Source organism: Panthera onca, chromosome B3 (genome assembly GCF_046562875.1).
Source record: "Panthera onca isolate mPanOnc1 chromosome B3, mPanOnc1 haplotype 2, whole genome shotgun sequence".
NCBI lineage: Eukaryota > Metazoa > Chordata > Mammalia > Carnivora > Felidae > Panthera > Panthera onca.
The window spans coordinates 45,991,425-46,018,793 of record NC_138344.1 but is presented as its reverse complement, the minus strand read 5'-3'; the positions used below and the strand labels follow the sequence as shown (position 1 = coordinate 46,018,793).

At 46.4% G+C, this 27,369-nt stretch overlaps 1 protein-coding gene across 1 annotated transcript in view; it reads left to right on the top strand.

Annotated features, from left to right (window-relative positions):
- Positions 1-23,210, top strand: part of LIPC (lipase C, hepatic type) — a 138,392-nt gene extending 115,182 nt beyond the window's left edge. The window contains exons 5-9 of the mRNA XM_060618393.3: positions 1,098-1,331; positions 4,182-4,427; positions 16,112-16,229; positions 17,908-18,126; positions 23,099-23,210. Coding sequence (XP_060474376.2) covers positions 1,098-1,331; positions 4,182-4,427; positions 16,112-16,229; positions 17,908-18,126; positions 23,099-23,210 — 929 coding nt within the window. The remainder of the gene's footprint in view (positions 1-1,097; positions 1,332-4,181; positions 4,428-16,111; positions 16,230-17,907; positions 18,127-23,098) is intronic.
- Positions 23,211-27,369: the final 4,159 nt, after the last annotated feature.

Below are 27,369 nucleotides of genomic sequence, written 5' to 3'. Positions count from 1 at the left end.
ACTGGAGAGCCCTGCTTCACAGGCCACTGTTCATGGCCCCACCTCTGTGATTTAACCCTCCATAGGCTGGGGGTGACCAGACCTTCCACAGAAGGCCAATGAGACCCATTGCCAAGCAACCAGGCCTCGAAGGCTAAGTCAGAACCGCAGGGAGGTGACCCCAGGCCCCAGCACCCTCTCCACTCTGGCTGGCGTCATGGGCCACATCAGGCATTATTAGCCAGGCTCACTCATGTCAGAGGCGGCAGGACAGCTAATCACTGCTGTCATCTCATACTCATACCCATGAAGAACAGAATAAAATCACACCAAGACATCTTTCATTTGTAACCATGGGTGAGAGCTGGAGACAGGCGCTCTCACCGCCCCCTATCAATTCCTTCACCCCCAACAGGGATGGAAGCTAGGGCTGATGTGGGACATCAAAGGTCCTTGCAGTGAAGGTGAAGGAAAAAAGACAGAGGAAAAACTCTGAGTGCATAAATACTCCCCAACTACAGTCAGCCAGGAGCTGCGCTTAGTCTCATGCACACACATCTGTCACTTGACCAGAGCTTTGAGCCGTCCTATTTGCTCATGACATTTTCACCGGGGAACAGTGATGTCCCAAGGCTGTTCTGGACAGTCCAAGGAAATGACACTGGTGTAGGAGAAAAGCCAGCTCATTTAGGGAAATTGTTGACAACATACAGGCAAATAAACTCCTTCTTTGATGGGTAGAACTACTTACAATAAGCACAGCGGGCTTTTTTTTGTATGCAAACAGATGCTCTTGAAAGTAGCTTGAGAGGTACTTAAAATTGATTCGCTTAAATAAATCAAGCATTCCCTCATAACCTTATTTCTACCACTGGATAGTTCCAGCAGACCTCTCTCCCCATTAGATAACGCACAGCCTGTGTCTAATTTTCGGCACCATGAATTACTGTGGTTTTACTGCGAAAGGTTATAGCAAGATTTTCTAGAGAAAGCTTATCCCCTAGGATTTTCTTCTTCCTGCTAGCTCGTGAATGTATAATAACATCAAAAAACTAAAAAGGGCATTCTCCTTGTGTCCCCTTGCTTCCACCTAACCCTTACCGTTGCTTTCCTGTTAGGGCTGGATGCCGCGGGCCCTCTGTTTGAGGGATCTTCGCCCAGTGACCGTCTTTCACCAGATGATGCCAATTTTGTGGACGCCATTCACACCTTTACCCGGGAGCACATGGGCCTGAGCGTGGGCATCAAACAGCCCATAGCACACTATGACTTCTACCCCAATGGGGGCTACTTCCAACCTGGCTGCCACTTCCTACAGCTCTACAAACACATTAGCAAGCACGGCTTAAATGGTGAGAAGGAGGGCCAGGCCGAGAGCACTAGCCTGCACTGGCTTCTACCTCCCACACCTGTATGCCGCCCCCAGACCCAGTGAATCTCCAGCTCTGTGGGACTCTGGGAACCGTTGAGCAAGGGTCGGCGCCCAGGGTCTATGGTCACCAAACCCACTAGGAGAGAGGGCTTGTGGGAGTGGGTAAGGGCTGGTGTCCCCCCAGGAGGCCCTACTTTTAACTGGCAGTGGTTACTGGAGGCTAAGTACCGACGGTGAGCTGGGGAGCCCCAGGAAGGGATCCCTGCCTCTTAGCCCCACCCAGTGTATGCAACAAAGTCTTTCCAGGGGTACTACCCCTTCTGAAAGTGGAGTCCTGATGCCTGTGGTTATTTCTCCTTCTCTAGAAGCTTCCTCACCCCGGGGGACTTTGTCTATTCTGGGGCACTTTCTCTATTCTGGACGCACTTAATCGAGCATAGCTTCTTGATCCTTGGTCTGACTGGCGTGGCAGTACCCCTCTTCCACTCTCATGAGGTTTCATCTAGCTGGTCCCACAGGACCTTCTTGGGATTCTTCGGATTCAAAGTTCAGCTCTAATTTGTCACTTCCTTTACACTGGGGCAGGAACTGGATTGTGGCATGATCTGGGCTGTGATCCCACTTCTCTCTCAGATCTGAGACTGAACCAAGAACATGCACATTGACAATATGCACAGGATTAACGAACAAAACTGTCAGCAAAACTCATACATTCCATAGGCATTCCAAATTTCTCATTATTATAAAATATCATCCTGATGAAAACATGCCAACTCACACTAAGCCAGCTGGAGACCTCCACCCCCGCTCACCTTCTTCCCACCTCCATCATCCCAAACCAAGCTGAGAACATGCTCTCTTGTGATTATATCACCACCTTCACCTCTCCAGCATCAGAATGACCTTCACACTCAACATTATCTCATTTTGGCCGGCGTCCCAGCCTTCCACCCGCCCACGCCTGACAGAACCTTCTGGGAACTCCCCCTCGCCATTCCTTACATACCCCTCCCATTAGTGTCCCTCCAGTCATTCACGGGTCCTGTTCCATCACCAGCTGACCAACCAGCCCTCTTCCCAGATCTACTCCCTCCCAACGCTCAACACAGGCCTCTAGGATTAGTAACTAGTTGCCTAGTTAAGTACTAATTTTAAGTACCTCTCTGACCACTTAGTGCCATTTGCTCTCTTGTACTAACCTTCAAAGTGATGGAACCAAGTATGTTTATTTTGCTTGTCCAGTTTTGAGGTGGTTTTTCTCAGTTTTCTTCACCTTTAAGTTTAAAAGTGATCCCATTCTCTGGGCACCTGGGTGGCTCAGTTGGTTAAGCCACCGACTTCGGCTCGGGTCATGATCTCGTGGTTTGTGGGTTCAAGCCCCATGTCAGGCTCTATGCTGACAGCTCAGAGCCTGGAGCCTACTTGAGATCCTGTGTCTCCCCCTCTCTCTGCCACTCCCCTGCTCATGCTCTGTGTCTCTCTGTCTCTCAATGATAAATAAATGTTAAAAAAAATTTTTTTTAAAGTGATCCTGTTCTGGGGTGGTTCTCCCGACACACCTGAACAGAAGGTAGTTTGGTAACTGCTTTAGCACCTCAGCACCTCCTGGCTAGGTGAGCTTGAATGAGTTAGTGAATGCCTTTGAAGCTCCATTTTCTCATCTATAACAGCTGCCTCAAGGAGCAGTGGAGAAGATTCAGAAAGTGGATGAGTGAAAGCCCTCAGCATGGTACCTGCCTCATAGTAGGTGCACAACAAATGCAGCACTAGTCCAAGAATTAAGGTGTCCAATCTTGGCATTTAGCCTTCAGTACCTTTAGGCAGAGTGACCTGTGCTGTACCTCCACATCAGGTACTTTACATACCTTATGGTGGTTCTTCAACATTCCTTAGGAATAATTTATTAAAGACTAGGTTAAGATTTGGAGAGTTAAAAAAAAAAAAAAAAAAAAAAAAAGGTCAAAAATCCATGCTAGATAAACTTCCTAAACTAGCTGTTTTGGTTTAGGCCCATGCAAACCTGGTTGCTAGGATGTATCCTTCTAGAGGCCAATCCCCTTGCTGGTTTTATAGGCCAGTTACCCAATGGAGGCAATGGCTGCTTTAGGGCAGAGAGTAGACATTGTGGGAGAGACCTCAGTTTTCACCAGACCATTAGCTGAGCCCCAAGAGTAACCTGGCAGTCATTTTCCTAGCTTTGTTAAGAGACATTCCACACAAGCCTGTTCCAGCTAATTCAACCCAAGGCATCAGCCCGTGCACATTTTTAACCATTTAAGACATAAACATATATTTTTTAAGGTTATTTATTTTGCGAGAAAGCGAGTGTGAGCAGGGGGAACGGGGAGCAGGCAGGCAGAGAGAGAGAGGGAGAGAGAGAATCCCAAGTAGGTTCCACACTGTTAGCAAGGAGCCTGACGCTGGGCTCAATCTCATGAACCGTGAGATCATGACCTGAGCCGAAACCAAGAGTAGAATTCTTAACCGACTGAGCCACCCAGGTGCCCCAAGACATAAATATTTTTTTAATAAATTACACTACCCTGTTTTCCTAAATAATTCAGTGTTTTCTTAGTGACTTAGGCTTCCTATTTAAACACCAGGGTGCCCTCAGGAGCCCCCCACCCCTGAGGTGCCTGGGGTGACAACTCTCCACCACGTGACTGGGAGGGGTCCACTCCTGTAGTTTTCAGTCGATGAGTGGGTCAGCCTCAGCAACCGCCCCCCTCCTTCCCAACATGCCACTGATCTGCGCTGAAAACAATCATCCTTTGGGTTGGGGGTACTTTGGATCAAGGGGTGATAACATCGTTCCTGCCCTGTGTTGCAGCCATCACTCAGACCATAAAATGCTCCCATGAGCGCTCAGTACACCTCTTCATCGACTCCCTGCTGCACGCAAGCATGCAGAGCACGGCATACCAGTGCAGCGACATGGGCACCTTCAGCCAGGGCCTGTGCCTGAGCTGCAAGAAGGGACACTGCAACACGCTGGGCTACCACGTCCGCCAGGAGTGGCAGGGCAAGAAGAGCAAGAAGCTCTTCCTCGCGACGCGGGCCCAGTCCCCCTTCAAAGGTGAGTGTGGGTGGCCCATGAGGCAGCCACTCTTCGGAAGGGTCAGAAGTTCCCCTGAGTCTTTTCCTGAGGCTACTTCAGGCTCTGCTCTTTCAGTGCTTCTAAAACCAAAGATTCCAGACGGTGATGTGGACACGGCCTCTCTCTCGTGTCCACCTTGCTGCCAAGTGCTAGGAGGAGAAAACTTGATACTTTCTGGAACAATCCTTGGGTCAGCCTCTCTTCATCCATCCATGTTCATGGTGCCCTAGAATGTTAGATCCGGAAGGCCCTGAGCAGTTACTCTGACCACCCAGGTCTCACTGTGCAAGGACCTGGAGGTGTCTTCAAACCCCAACTAGAAGCAAGTGCTCTCAGCTCTGCTCACAGCCTCCGTGGAAAAAAAAAAAAAAAAAAAAAAAAAAAAAAAAAAAAAAAAAAAAAAAAAAAAAAGCAAGGCTCCAGGCTATGTTTATAGCTTCTCATTTCCTCTAAAGTTTGGATCAGCCGATCTTACGGACATTACTGCTCTACTGAGACCCTCCCAAGATGAAGTTTGGCTTCTTCCAACTTTCACAATCAGATCCTTAACCTCAGGGCAGAAACCAAGCCCCGACCACTCTGGGTTGAACCAGAGGTCAGAGCCGTGGCCTCGTTTGGGGCTGGAGCCAGCAGAGAAATGCTCCAGTGAAGCCAGAGTCGTGTCCTCCTTGAGTGAACAAGCTGACATCTGTTGCTATTAACATTTCTGTCTAATCCTTTAAACAGCTCGTGAGTGATTTAGCGTCTTACTGTTTCACTGCACATGCTCACCGGTGCCGGGAGGAGCTCGGCCCCGCACTGTTTGATTATTACCGTGCAGAATATTTGTAGCTGCAGAAGGTGAACACGCCATCACCACCACTTTGCATTTATGTGTACCGCATTTTATACAAAACATCACATGCAGCCGTCAACTCTTTGTGGTCCCCACAGCAGCCAAGCAAGGTCAGCAGGGCCGGTTATGATCTCATTTTAAAGAGGAGGGAAGCACAGCTTGGGTGGAGTGACCCACCCACGGCCATACAGCCTGGAAGGAGGCCAAGAGCCAGGTGCATCCGACCCCCAGCCTCTATTCCTTTTATTATCACACTAGCAAGTTCAAGTTCCCAGGCGATTTATTTTTTAGGCACAGGATTCCTGTTTATCTGAACTTCTGCTCTCTAGCCAAATTTCCCTTCCGTGAAGCCCAGGAATGACAGAAATCCGCTGTGGGCAGCTGATAGCTTCTGAGAGCATTATAGTGAAGGTGGACCTTTCCTGCCTGAGGGGACAGAGGGTCCCCTCTGCTGTCTGACCCTTTGGGGGTGGAGGAGGGAAAGGTACCACCCCAGATCAGGCGAGTGAACTTGGAAGGCCTCCTGCTTAAGGGAGCTTTCCCACCGCAGGCTGCCAATTAGACACTCATTTGGGTTAACCATCTCCTCTTTTAAATGGCAAAGCTGCCTGGAGTGATTAAGCCCCTCTGATAATCACATTTCTCTGGATCTACTTTAAATCGTGGAATGTTAGCATTTCTAGAGACTGTTCTACCCTGCCATTTCATGGACGCAGATACCCAGGCCCAGATGGGGGAAATATTTGCCCAGGGACACAAAGTAAATTTCTGATAGTCAGCATTTAGATCTGGACCTCCAAACAACTGGCTGAGTGATTTTTAAACTCAGTAATCTGCCCCTGGTCTGTTCGTGTGGGTGAAGGAAGGAGGAGAGAAGAAGGGGAAGGCTTTGTTTTCTCCTTGACATCAGCTGAGAAGAAAGGAGGCCATTTTTCACCTTCCAGAGCTGAGGTGTGTGTCTGAAGTGAAGAGTTTGGTCTAGTCAGAGGACATCTATGGGGGGGCTTAGAACTGGGGGCGCCATGGGGGGCGGGGCCAGGCAAGCACACAGAGAAGGAAGAGGGGAAAGGAAGACCAGTAGACACAGCCAGGCTGAGTTCCTTCCTTTTACCAAGGACCCACGTGCCCAACCACCACACACCACTGGTGTGAGCTCACAGGGCTCTCTTTCCTATGAAGGAGGACCAGAGAGTTGCATTAGGGCAGCACCACCCCACCCCAGCAGCTCCCAAAAGCCCATGTGTTCATCCATTCATTCATTTTTCAAGCATAAGTTGAGCCAGAGTAGGCAGAGTCCCTACTTCACAGGGCTCAGTGGAGACCAGCCACCTCCCACATGTCGATGCTCAGCGCTATCCCAGGAAGATGGGCCATGAGTCACTTGGAGACAAAAATCAGGTGTCTTTATTGCCAACTACTGATCTTGCTCCAGACACTTCTGATGTTCACGGGACCCACGAGGCCAGTGATACGGAGGCTATGAGGCAGGACTGTCTGAAACTGGTCAGAACTCACGTTGGCCTCTAACCGAGATTCCTGTGACAAGCTCTAACCTGCACTACACCCTCCCTACTTTGGGGCCTCCAAATCCTCCCTGGTTCTGCTTCAGTCCTTCCAGTGAGCAAAATCCTATTCTGTTCGTTGGTGGGGAGCAGCATCCCTGGAGTCACATCAAGCTCTCCTAGGTATGGCCAGAAATTATCCCCAGTTGAGACTGCCTGGTCAGGAGCAGCTGCTCATGGGACACTGCGGTCCATATAATGCTGCATCATCCAGTATGGTAGCCGCTCACCATATGTGGCGATTTAAATTACTTAGAATTAAATACGATAAAAAATTCGATTCCCCAATCACACCGCCTTCCAAGTGCTCAAATAAGTGGCCGCTAGATCAGAGACCACAAAAATGGATCACTTCCATCATCCCATCAAGTTCTATCGATGGTACTGGCACGAGGCCTTTAATCTAGGTCCCCATAACTACACCTCTCTCCACCCATCATGGTCATGATCATCTCTGACTTGGGCCCCCCAAACCTATTTCTCTGGTATTTGATGAATACTTATAGATTCTTAAAAGAAGAGACTTGCCCAACCCTGGTTACAGAGAACCCGTAATTCATATTTTTCAAGAACATCTAATTGCACGATATATTTTAGTGCAGGATCTGGCTGGGCAAGATAAACATCACCTCCTGATTGTAGCTTCACAAAGGGTGACTAACTTAACCCTCCCACCTCTGCCTCCCAAGATATTTCAACAAAACCATCAAAGGATCTGTTTCCTACAACTGCTGGCTCGCCAGAACCCAGTGCCCACTGGGAGAACACACAGCAGCGGAAGAGAATGGGGAGAGTGACGCAAGGCAGTTTATTGTCCACTTCCATTTTCAGTCTCGCAGGAAGAACCCTCACCAGTCCGGGAGCTTGTGTTTTGCTTTGTTTGTTTGTTTGTTCGTTTTTATTTGAAAGAGAGAAAAAAAAAAGCACAGGAGCACACTCCAGCAGGGGAGAGACACGGTCGGGGGGAGGTGAACAGAGAGAGAGAGAGAGAGAAAGAGAGAGAGAGAGAAGAGAGAATCCCAAGCACAGAGCCCAATGTGGGGCTCAATTCCACAACCCTGGGATCATGACCTGAGTCAAAATCAAGAGTCAGATGTTCAACCAACTGAGCCACCCAGAGGCCCCTAGAAGCCTGGGTTCCAAGAGAGAAGAGAGGGGAACATATCCATCCTGAGGAAGTCCTGTTTAGCAAAGGCCACATCTAATTAATCTCCTGGGGTAGGACGAGGCCAGTAGGAGGTGAGGAAGGTTGTGTTTAAGGGGGCCTATTCTGTCCAGGCTCCATGAAGGGTATGTCGTACTCCTTTATCATTTAATCCTTGTGACAACCCAAACAGGGAGACAGGGAGACAGAGATTGAAACGGGTGGGGCTGGGAACGAATTATGGTGAATTTCCCAATAAATAAATTGAGATCCAGAGAGATTAAGGCTTCCCATAGTCACACAGTTTGTGAGTAGCAAATGCAGCGTGTGACCCCAGGTCTCACTGATTCCATGGCCCTTGCTCTTCCCCTTCACATGGCCTCCTGAGCATAGCACCAAGGCAGGTTCTTCCCCTTCTCTCCCTCTCTCTCTCTCTCTCTCTCTCCCTCTCCCTCCCTCCCCCGACCCCTTCTGCTCTCCCTCTCCCTGTTCCTCCCCCTCTCTCCCTACACTCTGAGCCTCATGCCACCTATGCAAACTTCCTTGAGTACTCTTTCCTCCTGGCTGACCAGACAAACTCTGACTTTGGGTGGTGGGGTTGGGGGGGGAGGGCGGTGGTCTGTTTGTCTTTGGCTTCTCTCGATGACTTCTTTGGAAGGTTTTTGCTGATTTCCACGGAGAGGTCTAGAAAAACTCATGGGTGTAGTAGACACAGCACAGGCTTGAGATTGGGAATAAGGAATGTCCAGAATTTGGCTTTGTTGCCAACCTTATATGTGACCTTGACCTAGTGACAAAACCTATGTGGGCCTGTTTCTTCAGCCACAAAGTGATTGTATGTGGCTGAGCACGGGGGTGAACCATTAAAAGTGGCACCTATGGGTGCAGCTCAGAACCGTGCCTGGTAAGGTCTGTGTAGAGGAAGGGAGTAGGTGTCACTGGGTTAACACGTTCTACAAGTCGGGCGCTTTTATACCTGCCTTCTCATCACATCCTCACAACAACTCTGTGACAGTGCTCTACATGCCCATTTTACACATGAGGAAACTGAGCTTCAGAGAGGGTACGAGGGCTTGTGGCCATGTGGCAGTAGGTGCGAGAGAGAGGATTCCAGCCCCTCAGTTGAGGGCTCTTATTGCCCTCTCACATGAAGCACTTAGGGCACAAACAGCAGGAAGCAGGATGCCACTCCTTACCACACACACACTCCCTCATCTCCAACCCCAGCAGAAGAGGCAACTGCCCACAGAAAGGGGAAGTGTCCGGGCTCATGACAACAGGGTGTCAGGGAGGAAAATTTTTCCTTGACCTTTTTGAGGTTCATTTGAAAAAATTTTTTTAATGTTTATTTATTTTTGAGAGAAAGAGCACGTGCTAAAGTGCGCTTAAGCAGGGGAGGGGTAGCGAGAGAGGGAGACAGAGTCTGAAGCAGACTCTAGGCTCTGAGCTGTCGATGCAGAGCCTTATGCAGGGCTCGAACACACAAAATGTGAGATCGTGACCTGAGCCAAAGTCAGACGCTTACCGACTGAGCCACCCAGGTGCCTCAACACTTTTTACGTTCTTTTGGCTGGTCTCTTAATTAAGTTCACATCAAACAGATTTGCAGGAGAAGACCGTAATTTTATAGGGACTAGAACCTCACATAGACACGAGAGATTTAAAGAAGTCAAACATCTGAGGCCTCTTATAAGGAGAAGGGAGCAGGCTGAGGGGCTTCAAAGAAAAGGAAATTAATTTACAGGAAGATGGGAAGATGTTTGGGAAACAAATGCTTGTCACACCAAGCAGAGGCAATGGGACACAGGAATCAACCAACAGGCCCGTCTGAGCTCTGGCTTACCACGCCTCACCCGGACTCTGCACCTCTCTGCTGTGGGAGCTCTCTTCCTGCACCAGCTCCCCTCTCCAAATTCTTTGGGGCAAATAAGGGGGAAGCAAGAAGCTCTTCCCGAGTCTTTTGGGCCTTGATTGTCTTCGGCTCAAAATCACCCACGTGCCAAAGTAGCACATTTGGGAGAGGCTCGTTCGGGAGTGCTTCGGGGGTATCACATGTGTGGTGCGGTACTAAGCCCAAATGTGGGCACCAACATAAGCACATAGCTGCAAAAGACACATGGTCACAAAACCACGTGTGCCTGCCTGTCCTCCAGCCTGCTCTGAGCACGGCTGCCCCCGCCCTCGCCCCTGCCCAGCACCCTCCTCAGGCGTCTCGGTCCCACCGTCTGAAGCTGCCCCTCTCGCCTCAGAGGCCGTTCGTGTCTAAGGACAAGCCCTTGGTGCTGCAAGACAACACAAGAGATCCCATCCCTCCGATCTTCATGAAAGAAAATCGATACACTGAAAGAAAAGACCTCTTTGATGTTTGCAAAGAGAGTCGTAATATGTCCCAGAGCCAATATCTAATGATCCGCAATCATTTTTTTTTCCGTGAGACAAAAAAGAAAAAAAAGACGAAGAAACAAACTATTCTCTTTCTGTAAATTCCACAATCCAATGCCGACAGCAGCTGGCTTATGCAAAGAAACTTAAGGGTTTTATTTTTTTGTTTTTTTTTTTTAACGTTTATTTATTTTTGAGACAGAGAGAGACAGAGCATGAACGGGGGAGGGTCAGAGAGAGAGGGAGACACAGAATCTGAAACAAGCTCCAGGCTGTGAGCGGTCCACACAGAGCCCGACGCGGGGCTCAAACTCACGGACCGCGAGATCATGACCTGAGCCGAAGTCGGCCGCTTAACCGACTGAGCCACCCAGGCGCCCCTTAAGTTGTTTTTTAAGTGGCACCAGTGGGGCTCACGTGAGATCAGAATCCAGGGTGCTTGGGGTATTTGAATCTCAGAATGACTCTCTATAGGCGGAGAATCTCCAGAGGCCTCACATGTCTGCTCTAGATGGCATTTGCCCGATCTCATTTAGGGTTAATGGACTGTTTCATCCTCTTTATCTTTAAGACCTAAAATAATTTCTTCTGCCTGAACTGAGGAATGCATTGCGCTGGCCCCTTTGCAGTCACAAGATCAAAAGCATTTCTCCTAAATCATTTTTTAAAATCTTTATTAAACATGTCAGAAGGGAAAGTGAGCAAAATTACTCACCCTTTTTTCCTTAATCTTTGTAACAGCATCATTGTCCCGGTGTTGCAGGGAGAGGGGATGATAGGCAAATTGTCTTTTTTTTTTTTTTTCTTGTAAAGGAAAACACAAAAATCCAAAATAAGAACATCTAATTAGTTCTCAGTATGAAAGTCTCTTTCATATTTACAAAAATTATGTCATTTCAAGATTTCACCAAAAAAGTGACTTTTCTAGTGCAGGTAATTCAGGACTCTGTGCTGTCAACCTGCTGAGTTCTGCAGCTGGGCTCTTGCAGACACAAGGGTGCCCTCGTCCGCTCACCCCTGTGCCCCTCCACAGCCCATACATCTTTCAGGAGCTCTTGGGAAGCCGGTGGACTCAGGCCACTTCTGCACCTTTGGGGTTCTGACTTCCTGCACAGGCCCCACCCCAGGGAGACAATGAGGGAGGACAGGAGATTCTCATTCAAAGGATGCTAAAGGGGTCCTGGCAGGCCGACCCCTGGATTTTACACCTTTCCCCAGAACCGTGGAACCACAGCATTTCAGATGTAGGATTCAATCTCCTCCTACTCACAGTTTAAGAACAAAGGAAGACAAAAACCCATCTCCAGTGCAGGGACATGAAACATTTATCCCCACTCAGGGGCTAGGCATTCAGGGGACAGGCAGGAGGAATCTGCAGCAGTGATAGCCCAGGACTGATGTCGGTGGGTGAGGCCCAGCAGGCACTTCGTCTTGATGGCTTCATTCCAGGCAGGTTTTGACAGCAGCTTTGCTTCAGGGGCTGAGTGTTTGCCATTTGCTGTCAAAGGGCAGATGCAGCTTCCAGAACCAGAACCCCAGGAGACAGTGGGAAGGGGATTTTAGAATGAGACAGACACCTGAGTTCAAATTCTGCTCCACTTGTAACACTCTGGGTGGCCTTGGACATGTGTCCAAATCTCTGCTTCCTTGTCTGTAATCCACCAGAATAACTGACACCCTACCTCTCTAGGTTTCAGGAGAAAACAGGACTCTGCCGGCCGAGGTCAGCTCCGGGGAGTGGGCAGGACTCCTTACAGAGGGTGGGTGGTATTACAGAAACCACACAGCAGCTACTTGTGGGGCACAGTTACTTTGTGGTCCGGCTCCAAAGCAGGCGGGAGCAGAGGGAAAAACACCCTGACCTTTCTCTGCTCTGCCCTCATCACCTGCTCATGCCTCCCAACAAGAAACCATCTGGCAAGGGAGCCCGGGAGATGTAGGCCATGGGGCGGGCAGAGAGTGGATGGGGATAGCAGGGGTAGGTGGAGAAAATGGAACCTGACCAGCATGTTATCCTTATTTAGTCTTGTTATGAGGACCAAAAATGATGTATGTAAACGCTTAGTATGTAGCCTGATGTATAGCAGGGTCTCAGCAAATGAACGTTATATCTCATGCCAATTCACAGTTAGGGTCTTCAGGCAGCAGATGTCCTGCCTTATTTTCACACAAAGAGCCCCCAATATCCCTTAGACACCTGGTGCATGCTGAGACTCGTGGAGATAGAAGCCTTACTATGACACCAAGCCTGCCCTCGGGGAGAGAAGACATGGACATTGACGCCCATGAGACAGGAAAACAGGAGGTGACCAGGGTCACAAATGTGACTCGGCTTCCCAGCTGCAAGGTCCTCTAAGTCCGGGCCATGGCTTCTGGTTCTCTTGTTTTCCATTCTACTCTGTTTAAAAGCTTTTTCTTCTTCCAATAAAATTCTAATTAGAATCCCTGCATATTGTAGAAAACACAAAACTTGCAGAAAAGCGTAAAGAAGAATAAAAATTACCCCTCTTTCCTCTCCAAAGACAAGCACTGTTATATTTTTATGAATCTCCCTCCTGTGTGTTCTGTTTTATAAAGTTGGTCTCATGTTAGATATGCAGTTTTGTATCCTGGTTGTTGTTTGGGGTTGTTTTTGTTTTCGTTTTCCACTTCTTTTATAAGGATTGAAATTGCTCCAAAAATGTCTTTTAATGACTTCATAAGAGTAAATCACATGGTTGGGAACATGAACCCAGAATCAGCAGACTCACCCCTAATTGCAGCTTTACCAGCCCTTAGCTGCGTGACAATGGACAAGTTACTTAACTTCCCCCACTGCGGAGGGAGGATAGAGTGGGCATCTCACAAAGTCGTCGTTAATGAGAAATGAGATAATTACGTGAACCGATTAGCTCTGTGTCTGAGACATGGTAAACAGCTGAATGGTAGTTATCATAATGGTCATTATTAGTCCATAGTCTTTCCTCTGTTGGTGACTATCCAAGGTGCTTCTGATTTATTTTTAGTTAAGTAATCCTGCTATGACACTCTCGAACTTAAGTCTCTTTCCATACTTCAACTTTTTCCTTAGGGTATATAAAGTTATGGTCCCAGGTACAAACACTTAAAAGTTCAAGTCCTGGAGCCGGGTGGTCAGGGCTTACATCTGGCTGTGTGATACTGGAAAGGTCACGTAACCTCTCTGTGCTTCAGTTGCCTCTTCTCTAAAAGGAGGTGAGGATAGTGTCAGCTGTTGTGAGGGTTACACGAGATAAGAGATGCAAAGTGCCTGGCACAGGTAAACAAAATACATATTAGCCAGTGTTGTTACCGTGCATACTCCCAATTGTACTCCTTTATCCTTTATCCCCAGCGGCTTTTAGCACTGGGCCGAGCACCAGTAGACTTCAATTAATACACATTAAATTGGATTAAAATTGGTTGGTAGGAGTGTTCCTTGAGTACTCTGGAAGATGCCCCGCCTCCTCGTTAGGAGGTTAACCCTCAGGCCAGCCCTCCTGCCCCGTCCTGTCCTCATCCAGCCCCGCCCACACCTACAGCCTGTGTCTTTGGAAGGACCTTTCCTTTTGCCTCTGTTCAACTTACAACACTGTCTGCCCGTTACAGGCTTCTCTTGACAGACCCCAAATAGCATAAGGCCTCGGAGGCTTCTGAGATGATAGGCCAGAGTCCCTGTCTCCATCACTGCCACCTAGGGTTGAAGAACCCTTTCTGGAACCTGGGCCCAGAGCCTTTCTCCTATTTCTCACCCACAGCCTCCTAGTCCTGAGAGCATCAAACTACTTTATCCCATGCTTAAGGATCTGAGCTTAAGGACCTGAGCACCTATTATGCACGGGGCGCTGTCCAAGAGGCCAGATGATGCCCAAGCTGGCTCCTACCTAAAGCAGAAAACTTCATGGCCTATAAATCAACTGTTAGTGTTTGGTTCTTGCTGGGAACATAAAAATACATGAATAAACTTTGGTGCTTCAGAGCAAACCCTAGAGATAACCCCAGGAACATAAGCTAATCCACCGCAAGACCAAATGAGAAGGTTGATTTATGTCAAAGGGGTGGGTTGGGTAAATAACCCAGAATCCCAGCAATACAGGCAAACCAGGACACCGCAGCTGGGGTGTTGGCAAACACACCATGAGCTGCTGCCAGGTTTGCACATAGCTACCAACTTCCAGTAGAAATGCATCATTTGGCAGGTAGTAGGTTGATTCACAAAGAGGGTGAATTTCCACACGCTGGATACATGGGATGGATGAACAAGTGGCTAGTGCCACGATCTATGCTTTCCGGTGGGAATTCTCCTACAACACAGCTTGAAACTCGGGTGTTGGATTCTCACAGGTGACTTCCATCCTGCTTAATGTGAATACCCTTCTTTTTACTCCAGAGCAAACTGTCAGTGTGTTCATCCCACAAAATTTATTAGACACCTACTATGTGGAAGGCACTGTATCAGGATTACTGGATTAATTATTACCTAGAACAGGAAGGGCAAATACACAGCAAGCATGCCATAAATCCCTCTCCTTTGCCCAAGGCAGACACCAGTCTTCCCAAGAACCTGGGTGTAGCCTCAGAACCCATCTCAACACAGGGCTCTGGGCAGTCCTATCAATCAAGTGGACTTGGCATACCCTATGAAACCTGTTTGCCACGTTGGAGCTAAAACCCTACAGGTATTTAGAGAATATGTGGACAGCAAAAGAGAGAAGTCCAAGCAGCAACCAGCCATTTTGGAATGAGGTGGGCTAATTTCAGAAACAGCCCAATAGACGGCTGTGACAACGCAGGGGAAGTCAAGGCCATCTTAGGAGCCTTAGCAGTAGGTCCAAGTGAAGAGTCAGACTCTCCTATGTGATCTTGAACATGTCCCTTCACCTCTTGGGCCCCAGGTTTCTTATTTATAAAAGGGGGTCGATGATGACAATACCTACTTCATAGGGTTGTTATGACGAATAAATGAGAGGATGCCCTGTGAAGAGTTTAACGAACCCATCTAATAGCAAGGAGTGTACTTGTAGTAATTATATATAGACTGTATTTAGGTAAAGAAGAGTAAAATAAGTTCCCCTCTCTAAACAGCCCAGTAGAAGGACTTTCTGAGCATTTGACAAGATGGAAACATTTTAGGCCCAAGTGCCAGAACTAGAGTTATCTTATTTCCATCAGAAAATGTTCTCCTTGACACCCACAGAGCTAGTGCCCAGGAACTGTTCCAGAATACAGAGATGTGGTCATTAGGGCATATGCTTCTTAATTAGAGCTCTGTCCACCCCAAAAGTGACCCCATCAAACAAGAGGCAAAGCTAAAAAATGACAGTGTATTCTCTCGCTTTTGTCAGATGCCTGAAAGGTGATAATATCCTTCAATTTATGAAAGGGGACTCTTAACAAATACTAACTACCAATTTCTGAAAGGGGACTAGTCCAACAGGATTGTATCTAGAAATGGGTGAGAATGCTAGGTATACCAGATTCCTATTCTGCCTTCTGTTGGATAGTGATTATTGTATTACAAATACACCAGACGTCCCCTGTAGACATTTAGCAAATACAGAGAAAGAAAAAGAAAAATATATAAAGCATTCATAATCCCACCACCCAGGGGGAAAAAATGTTGGTATCAACCCATCTAGACTTTACCCTCTGCATTTTTAAATTTTAAAAGTATAAGATTTTTAACTTAAAACATCCACTTAAATTCTGTCTCTCCTTTTCCCCCTCCACCTTTTCACTTCAGTGTATCATTACCAGTTCAAGATCCAGTTCATCAACCAACTTGAGAAACCAGTAGAACCAACGTTTACTATGACACTCCTGGGAACAAAAGAGGAAAACCAGAAAATTACCATCACTCTGTGAGTACAAGGTGCAGCCCCGTCTCTGGTGACGACGTGCTGCTTTTTCTCGCAGGGTCTAGATGGACCCTGTGCTTTTCAAGGGTCAGGCCGGACACAGCTTATTCTTCTCAGCCCATATGACTGTTCCAAACATCTTTCAGACGGGACGTACCCCCGAGCCCAGCCCCGCAGATTGCTTTATGATGGAACTACCCGGGTTTGCGACGGTTCATTGCCCTGTGAGCTGAGTGGAGAGGGAAGCCGGAGGTGGTGAGAGCCATCCACAGTGCAGGAAGAAGAGCTGGGCAGGGAGGAGCAGGGAGGGCTGGAGCAGGTGTCCACAGGACGGCCCGGAGTCCCTTTCCAGTGAGGTCTGAGAACCGTAACACAGAAATAAAACTAGTTTCAACTTCGCACACATTTCCCATCTCGGTCAGCCTGCACTGCCAGCCTGCCCATCTGTCCTTTGCCCTGTTACACACCTGCTCACAAGGCAAACAGTGGCCTCATGCCTCCCTCAGAGGCTCACCAGCTTCACTGGCCAGAAAAAGGCTGCTTTTTCTCAGCATCTCCACCCTCAGCATGGGGTCTTCCTGGGAAGTGACACTCCACCTGCTCCAGGGACAGTCCTCAGGTCTGGAAAATGGCCCCCAGCTTTGGATCTCTGATCATCAATCACATTGATTCCATCGTTCAGCAAGTGTTTGTGCTATGCCCCAGAGGTAGAGGACCCTAGCCCTAGTATGCTCACAGCCGAGCAGGGTAGATGGATTCCTGAACAATTCTTGACAACATTCTGCAGGAAGAGCGATGGCGAGCTGTGCAGGGGAACCCTCCATCTATCGGTCTCGCCCTAAACCCAGGGTTACCTCTGCACTGTCCTAGATCTCTCCCGGGAAATAGCTCCATAGTGGGAAGTCACTGTGGCTTTCCATGCTGCTCAGTCAATGTTGGGACATGTTAATGTCTTGGAGATTAGTGAGTAAAGCTGCTAATGATATCTAAGGACCTGCATTTAAATCTTGCTCCAAATTGGTCCATCACCTAAACATGTGGTTTTCTGTTACTGTTATACTTTGTTGTTTCTATTCATATAGGGAGAAAAAAAAGCACTAGTGGGAAAATAAAGAGTGTGGTGTGGCTTTACTTAAACCCACAGAGAGCTGAACTGCCCCGAGGTCATTGCCAAAGCCCCATTGTCTTCTCTTTCCTGATGTGTTAGTGTTGAAGCTAGGAAACCTGAGCTAAAGAAGGTTACCAGATTCACTATGTCAGAACTCTCAGAGCCTTTTAAATATGCTAACACAGTGGCCCCTGGGTGGCTCAGTCAGTTAAGTATCTGACTCTTGATTTGGGCTCAGGTCATGATCTCACAGTTTGTGAGTTCAAGCCCCACATAAGGTTTTTTTGCTGACAGAGTGGAGACTGCTTGGGATATTCTAAATAAATAAATAAATAAATAAATAAATAAATAAATAAAAATATCCTAACATAGGATGTAGCATGGTTTTCCCAATATTAATAGTCTCGCATACCATTGCTTTTTCTAAAAATAGTCTGTCCAACACCAGTTTGGGAAAAGCAACAGAAAAGACCTCCCTAAGTCACTCAGGCAAGCCTAACATATCCTGCATGTGCTCAAACATGACTTTGCTGTTACAGATAAACTGGGTCTGATTTCCTTTGTATCTTCAAGGGATCAAGAAATTACTAGTAATAAAACCTATTCCTTCCTTATCACGTTGGATTTGGATATCGGTGAGTTGGTCATGATCAAGTTCAAGTGGGAAAATGGCGCAGTATGGACCAATGTCTGGAACACGGTCCAAACCATCATCCCATGGAGCAGAAGGCCCCTCTACTCGGGTCTTGTTGCAAAGACCATCAGAGTCAAGGCGGGAGAAACCCAGCAACGGTGAGTGCAAACACAGCCTTCCCTGACACCTGTCATGCACCTGCATGTACCAGCACTTCCGTAATTAATACTTACATTTATATCATAAAGTGTGCATTATCATGTCCTCCTGATGGCTTATAGATGCTCAGAAATGTGAAATGACCATCCTGAGTTCACACAGCCATAGGTGGAAGGACCAAGGTCTTCTGACTCCCAGTCCAGCCTCTTCCCACTGCCTGTGGTTAACAGCTACCTGCCTCTGGAGTTTGAGAAACCACCTCAGTGGCGCAGTGCTTTTCAAACTTCAGCATGCAGGTGAATCACCAGGAGATGTCCAAGGACCGTACTTTGGCAAGGACCAAGTTGTGACATTTCCTTTTTATTGTTCACCCAGAGAAATGCTTGTAACAGATCACAATCTCAAAATCTCATTCTGCGATGGTGCCTTTCAAATCTTAGAGTGCCAAAGAGTCAGTGGGAAGCTTATTAAATATGCAGAATTCCTGGAGCCCCCTCCAGAGCTCCTGATTTATGGCGGTTTGTGAAGGGACCCAGGACACACATTTGCTAATAAAAGCCCTAAGAAATTCTGATGTGGACCAATGGAGTAAGCCTTAAGAAATGCTACTCTGTGTGATTTAACATCTCCCTTGGCCCCAAGGTCCCCAGGGACAATAAGGGGTTGGGGACAGAGTAGGACATAAAAGAAAGAAAGGGTGGTCCAGCTGTGCCTTCAGTCCTATCAGCAGAGCAGAGGGATGTCCAACATATTTTGCCATGGCAACCATGCTTTTCTATAGTTCTGCAGTTCTCCACGAAAGGAGAATTCTGTCCTTCCCCAGACCATTCCTCCTCCTCCCCACTGTATTCAGGAAACTTGTCTCTCCTCTCCCACCTTCCTTTGTTGGAAAGCCCATTTCTCTCTTTGGCTTGTCCTCAGTAGGGATGGAAAACAGCAGGCCTCTCACCTCTGAACTACATTCCTCCCTCCCCCCACAGGCTTCATGGCCAGGAGCGGTCCCATGGCAGATTTATGCCCCGGAGTCCTTTACACAACAGCGCTCTGAGATTTTATCTCCCTGGGATACAAAATCCTGGCAATTACTAAGAGCATACTCTGCAGCTTGCCAACAGATTTCTCCACATGATCAATTTGAGAAAATTAAACTGTTTCTCTCCTCGTATACACTTAGCTATTCTTGCATGACTTTCTGGCCCTTTAGAAGAGCTCTACTTCTGAAAACCACCCTTCCCCGCATTCTCTCAGCTAGATGGTAATTCCTCAGTTCTAGTGGCTGTTCACCATGACGATTCTCTGTGACTTGACCTGAAAAGCTGTATAAAACACAACACAACCTTCTCACTGGTGCTTACCCACACGGTTCTAAAGAAGGAAAGGGCTAGAGGGAAGGGAATGGCGTTTACAGAGCTCCCACCGCATGGTGGGCACAGAATTAAGTCTGGAGTGTTAGTCTCATGTAACCTTCCCAATGACCCTCTGAAATGGGTAGGACTGGCTGTGCAGATTAGGAAGCTGAGGCTCATAGATAGACATTACACAGCTTGGGCTAATTGTCTGGGCCCAGGTCTGATTCAGGGTTTGTCTGATTCATTGCCTATTTACTGCCCATGCACTGTTTCCAACAGTCCCTTCCTCTATTAATCTTGGCCCCATGAATTTGACTTTCCTTAGTCTAAGCCAGCAGAGTTGCAGGGCTGGACATTAATATACATGCGTATCAAACCCTTCCTTGGAGCTGTAAGAGGTACATGCTGGACAAAGAGAAGGGGTTGTGGGACCCATTGTTTTTTAAGTTGCAAGTACTCAGTGCCTCCCTGTGTATCTTCACACTATGAGGTGCCATTAGGGGAAAGCAAAAAAATCTGAGCTGTAACTCTGTATAAAGAAATTCCAGGGCCTAATTAGGAAAACAAGACGCATTAATTTTACTAATAACACGCTCCATCCCAGTGCTTCTCAAGCCTTAATGTGCACAGGAATCATCTGGGAATCGTGTTGAAATGCAATTAAAATGCAGGTTGGGCGGGGCCTGAAATTCTGCATCTGTAACAAGCTCCCAGGTGCTGCTGATGTTGCTGGCACACGGACCACACTTTGTGTAAGTGAAGGTCTAGTATTGCATGGTCTAGGAAGCCTAGAAGAAAGACATCGGGTCAGGGGTGCTGTGCTACAACAGGCTTTGGGGAGGCCAGGAGGCATTCCCGGAGAGACAGGCAGCGAGCAAAGCAGTAATGTAGGCAGAATCCACTGACCCACTTCTGCCAGTCCTAAGCTCAAATTCCACTTGCTGGTCGCCACCTGTGTAGCCTCAGACACCGACTGCACCGCTCTGACTCAGTTCTTCCGTGATAAATGGAATTCACAATATATGTCTCGTGAGACTAATAACAACTACCAATTTTTGAGCACCTCCACAATCCGTAATCCCAGAGCCAGGGTGTAAATATTCAACCTCATAGCTCTTAATCTCTCTGCTAACTACAAGGGGGAAAAAATGGTTAAGTAACTCGCTCTGTGCCTCCATGGGAGGAATTCGGTGAGAGGTGATTTTCTCTTCCAAAGACACAGAGTCAGGGATGAAAGGGCCCGTTGTGGTTGAAGAGACAGGACGGATAACATTGATTCTACAGCAGGACATAAAAAGTGATCGGCTGAACATAATGAGAAAATGTTCAATTTCCACAGTAATCATGTAAATGCAAAACAAAGATCAATGAAATTAGCACTGGTCACCCATTAGTTTGGCAGGAATTAAAAAACAGACAATATCCAGAGTTGGTAAAGGAGTGGAGAAACGGGCATTCTCATACACTATTCGTGGGAATGTAAATTATGGAGCTTCTGCAGGAGTATTTCATTCAATGACTAACATTTAGTGAGCACCTACTTTATGCTAGGTATACAGCAGTGAACAGAATAGACAAAGCCTTCGGTCTCATGGAGCTTACATTATCAAAATTTTAAATACACCTAAGACCCAGAATTTTAACTCTAGGTGTCTCTCCTGGATAAATACTCCAAACATCCACAAAACATATATAGATACAAAAATGTCTATTGCAGTACTATCTGTAAATGGTAAACCATTGGGAAAATCTCAATGTCCATCAACAGGAAAGTGGCTATAATGTGCGGTGGTATATCCATACAATGGGATATCGTGCAGGAAGTGAAAAAGAATGAAATAGATTCATATGGATTGTTATGAACAGGTCTCCAAGTACATTCCTTGATGACAATGAAAAATTTCAGAAAAATCCATACATCATACATACATTACAGACAAAAATACATACATTATAATCCCACTTCTATTAAGAATTCTTCTGTTTGGGACACCTGGGTGGCTCAGTCGGTTGAGCGTCCGACTTTGGCTCAGGTCATGATCTCACAGTCCGTGAGTTCGAGCCCTGTGTCGGGCTCTGTGCTGAGAGCTCGGAGCCTGGAGCCTGCTTCAGATTCTGTGTCTCCCTCTCTCTCTGCCCCTCCCCCGCTCATGCTTGCGCGCGCTCTCTCTCTCTCTCTCTGTCAAAAATAAATAAACATTAAAAAAAAGAATTATTTATGTTTGCATATGAACATTGATATATGTATAAATGCATAGAAACAGGTCTGGAAATACATAAGCCAAACCAGGAAAGTGGAGGAGAGTGATATTGATGAAGGGTGATGGCAAAGAGGACCTTTTAATATTTGACTTCACTTATATCTTTACCATTTGAATTTTTCAAAATTGCATTCACAAATTACTCATAATACTCTTTATTTTAGCTTTCTTGAGATATAATTGACAAAATTAAGATATTTAAAGTGTACATCAGTGTGATTTGATATATGTATACATGTGAAAGGATCCTCCCCATCCAGTTAACTAACACATTCATCACCTAACACATACATAGTACAGAGTTACCAACTATAGTCACTGTGTTTTACATTAGATCCTCAGACCTTATTCATCTTATAGTTGAAAGTTTGTACCCTTTCACCAACCTCTCCCTATCTCCCCTCCCTCCAAGCCCTGGGAATCACTTTTCTACTGTTTCTATGACTTTTACTTTTTTTTGGGGGGGGGGGGGATTCCACATATAAGTGATACCATGCAGTATTTGTCCTTCTCCGTCTGCCTTATACACTATTTTAATTATAAAAGTCTGATTTAATGAAGACTTGACCTTAGATGTAATTCAAAAAAAGAGAGGAAGGAAGGCAGGCAGGCAGGGAAAGAGAAAGAAAGAAAGAAAGAAAGAAAGAAAGAAAGAAAGAAAGAAGAAAAACCATAAACTAGAATTCTTTGTGACTATTGACACTTTCGTCCTAATGGATACAAGTTAGCAAACAGCATCTCAGGCCAAGCTAATGAACAGTCAGAGCAGTCTAACGGTTGGTCTCCAAGAGAGACCCCAAACACAGAGCGATGTCTTCTCGAGCTGCACAGTGTCTGCACCAATAAGAGAAAGGGGCTGGGCTTACAGGGCTGAGCCCGGCAGAGGCTGGTGACAGTGGCCTCATGCCCAGGGACCTTTAAGAACAGCACTGGCAACCTGGAGCCTGCCCAAAGAAAGAAGGCTGGGGAGAGAAGCCTGCCTTGTGAGGAACAGTTGAAGGAACTGCAAATGTTTGCCCTGGAGTAAGGGCAATGCAGTGAAAGGAACAATAGTTACCCTCAAATCTTTGACGTGCTGTGGTTGGGGAGAAAAAAGGAGAACAGCCCCGAGGACTTTCTGTTCTCACAGAGCTGAAATCACCCCAGTGCAGAGCTCTAGGAAGCAGCCTTACACTGATTGCTTTTACAGACTTGGGTTTGGTTTTTCTCTGAAGTTATGAAAATATTTGTGAACATAAGAATCTAATTTTTTAAAAACAGCATGCATTACATAAATTGAGTATTTATTTACAAAGGATGAAACACTTCAATAAGCTCCATCTAAAAGCTGATGCTCTGTTTGCTTTATGTTTTCTGTTCAGAATGACATTTTGCTCCGAAAACACGGATGGCCTACAACTCCAACCAACCCAGGAGAAAACCTTTGTGAGATGTAACAGAAACTCTAAAAAACTGAAGGGAAACATCAGATGAGCTTTAATGAAGACCCAATGTGAAAAACAAATGATCTTATTCCTCCTCTGGAATGGTTACTTTATCTGGAAACCCAAGTTATATAAACAATGTTGCATAAAGTTGAAATAAAGTTTAGATTTAAAGGAGGTGTACAGTTTCACTATTCTAAACTGAGCTTTTAAAAACTTTATTATGGGGGAACCTGAGTGACCCAGATGGTTAATCATCTGATTCTTTCGGCTCCGGTCATGATCTCACGGGTCGTGAGTTCAAGCCCCACATTGGGCTCTGAACTGATGGCACGGAGCCTGCTTGGGATTTTGTCTCCCTCTCTCTCTGCCCCTCCCCCATACCCTCTCATTTTCTTTCTCTCTCTCTTTCTCAAAAACAAACATTTTAAAAAATTAAGATAAGTAAATGAATAAAATTATATTATGTAACTGTATTCAAATATTTGTAACTAAAAATTTCCTGATTAGATCTCTGATTAAATAGTAATATATGCAAATATAAGTACAAATAAGAGCCATTTTAGATTCTTTGTCCTAATTTACAATGTCTTTTACAGTTAAGTCAAATTTTCCATATTTCCTTCCTAGTTTATTCTGATCCGTTTTTTTGAACCATGCTGGAAAGGTACTTTTTCATTACAAAACTAATGCTTCAATAAAGTGAAATTCCAATTAATCGCTAGTCGTATGTCCCAAAGTACACATCCTTTAAGACAATTCATCTCACTAAAAGAAAAATTCTAATTAAACTAATAGCTGCCATCATACAAATTATACAATTATTTCACTGACTCAAACCAGTAAAAGTAGAATTCTCCTAAAACTATAATGATAGCATGAAAGCTGGACAGTTGGTCACTCTAACAATTAAATTACTATGGCAATAAGTCCAATTTTTCTCTTTCAATAATGCTTACAACAAAAGCTAAGGGAAAACTTACCTCAAAGAGTTAGATACCAAGTTTCAAACTGTCCAGTAAATGAAAGAATGATGCTTTAACCAGCAAATTCCATCACAAAGCATGGGAAGGAAATACGAGACATGTCAGGACTTGGATATGTATGTGCTTCAAGCAACTCAGAGAACACACTGTGCACACTAAACAACCTTCCCTGACATTCACACAGGCTCAGCTCTGCACAGCTCATAACTCGCCTGCTCTTCTCAGAGCAGGATACAGCAGAGCTGGTGAAACACAAATCCCTAAAAGACATCTGCCTCTGATGCAATCAATTTTAAGATTGTCTTGTATGATTCACTTTAATTTCCTTTGGAAAGACCCACAAGACTAAAGGATAGGAGTGTGGTGATGGGGAGGGGGGCGGGAAGAACAGCTTGGTCAATGTCACCTTCTGTCCTGAATGCTAATCTGCCTGCAAAAGCACCTGACCACACTTTTCAGTGAAGTGTGTTGTGTGTGTGTCTAGAAATGATAGATAGTAAAGTGAACAGTATGTCCCATCATGTCTAAAATACCAAGATTTGGGGCGCCTGGGTGGCTCAGTCAGTTAAACGTCTGACTTCGGCTCAGGTCATGATCTCACGGCTCGTGAGTTTGAGCCCCACATCAGGCTCTGTGCGGACAGCTCGGAGCCTGGAGCCTGCTTCCGATTCGGTGTCTCCCTCTCTTTCTGCCCTTCCCCCCCGCTCACACTCTGTCTCTCAAAAATAAGTAAACGTTAAAAAAAAATTTTAAATACCAAGATTTACAATAAAATACCAAGATTTACATTTGCATTGAATTGGCATGTATTATCATTTAGTGAACCAGAAGGAATTTAAAATATCACTTTTTAAAAACAACACGAAAACACTCTCGGCTATAAACCCTACCGAGCCTATGCACATGCATGCCAGGAAGCACGGAAAAGAAAACTCCTATCAGCCTGAAGTCTTGACGACCAGAAACAGCCCAAATGTCTGCCAGGGTGACACGTAAAAGAACTGTGGTATATTCTGTGGTATATAATGGTATTTTATATATTCTGTGGTATATATATGTGGTATATATATATATATATTCTGTGGTATATTCTGTGGTATATAATGGAATGCTAACCGGGAGTGACAAAGATGAACCAAAGCTACATACACAACAGGAACAGGGCTGACCCTAGGGGGATGATAATCAGTGAGGCACCCAGGGTGCAAAATTTAAGGGAGCACTCATGGGTTTGTGTATTCACACAAAGGCATAAAATATATATATATATATATATACATATATATATATATATATATATATATATAGTATAATACAAGCAAGACTAAACTATATTGTTAGAGATGAATACATAAGTGATAAAATCCTAAGTTAAAAGCAGTAACACCACTGCCACAACACCACCACCGTGGTACCTCTAAGGAAGCAGGAAGTGACCACCAGCGTTCCAGGGGCCACCAAGACGGTACTTGTCACTCGGGTGGTAATGCCAGGTGTTCATTTTTAAAACCATTTTTTAAACCGTACCTATGTATGTTATGCACTCCCTTTTAGTATGGATGTCACGTTGTGCGATAGGGTAAAAAAAAGAAGATAAAACGCGGAGTCAAAACCAACATTTGTCTACTACAGTGTGATGCATTTCGGTGTGAATGTCGTTTCACACAAAATACAATTAGAAATTATTTCATCTTTAGAAGGAAAACTTGAAGTGACACGGCACGTCACAACATTTGAGGCAGAGAAGTCAATAAGGAACCAGCATGACAAATGGTTAACTGGAACATTCGAAACTCCTCTTGGCATGGGTTGTTTTCACTTGGGAAGATGTGTTCGTCGACATCCCATTTTCTGAAGTACGTCTTCGTAGGAAAGTCAAATAGGGAGACTGAATAATGCAGCCACATCTGTTCATCGCACATGCAAAATGCTGGCTCGTGCACTGATTATACGCACCTCTCTCCAAAGAATCTGTATTTATGAGCCCACTCAGGAAAGATAACGCTGGCATCCCGCCTTTCAGGCAAAAGCCTGTTTGTGCTTTTACTTCTAAGAGAGCACAAGGAAAGAAACGGAGGGGCGTCAATTACACTGCAGCTGGGCTCTCGGAGGTGCGTGAAGTCAGAGAGGAAGAAACAAGCGCTCCATTCAACTCGAAATGAATGCTCTCTCCTCCAGAGCAAAGCCGACCGTCCTCAGCGTTCACCTTCATAACGCTGCTGCAAATATTGTGAAAGCTTTGACTGTAGTTGCACATCCCTGGGCGGCAAAGCAAGAAGGCAAGCAGCCCCGGGCACTGCCTGCTCCCCCACGGAGCCGGATGATAGGAGAGTCAGATGGATGGGAGACAGAGACAAGCAAGGGCAAGAAAAAGAAGGCAATCCCAAGAGTCGCCATCTACCTGCTAACCTTACAGGATGCTACATACTTCTCCTGGAGTCCCAGCTGCCAAACACCCCATCCTTTTCCCATCTCTGTCTTTTCTTATACCTCCTCCCCACTCTTCTCCTCTTTCTCCAGTTCCCTCCTCCCTGCCAAAAGGCATCTTATCCAGGCCCGGTTATTCTCACCAGTTACTTGCTAGGTCAGCCCAGCCCTCGGGGATCTTTCTTGTCTCTTGAGTGCCCGCTGTGGCTGCCTTGGTCCTCCTCCGTCATTCCATCCCATTCAGCCTCTGTGGCTCCTCCTCGGTCTCCTTGCCCTCTGCTCAACCTCTCCAGGTTGGCTCTCCCAGGGGCTGAGCGTCCTCTACTCCCTCAGTGCTCTCTCCTTGGGCATCCTCGGCCACTCTGCTGGCTTTGTCGTTGACCATGTGGGCCAACCATTCCCACCTTGCGGCTCCAGGGTGGGGCTCTCCCCTGAGATGCAGTTGCCCACATAGCAGGGCCCCACGTCTCACAAGCCCAGAATGTTCCAAACTGAACCTCTCTTCCCTCCCAAATCCGCAGGTCTCCAGGCTCCCTGCTCTGAATGTCCTCACCATGCCTCAACTGCTGATGTCTCACATGGGGGAAAGGGGGACATGTCATCTACAATGTTTCCTCTTCTCTGGGCCCCCATGCTATTGAACAGTCGCCAAAGCCTTCAGCAACGTGTCCTCATCTCTGCACCATGGCTGCCATCATTCCAGCCTCCGCCACCACTCCCCATCCTGGACGTTTTCAACAACTTCCCACCTCTTCCTGCTGCATCCACTCTTCTCTTTCAATCCATTCTCATCAC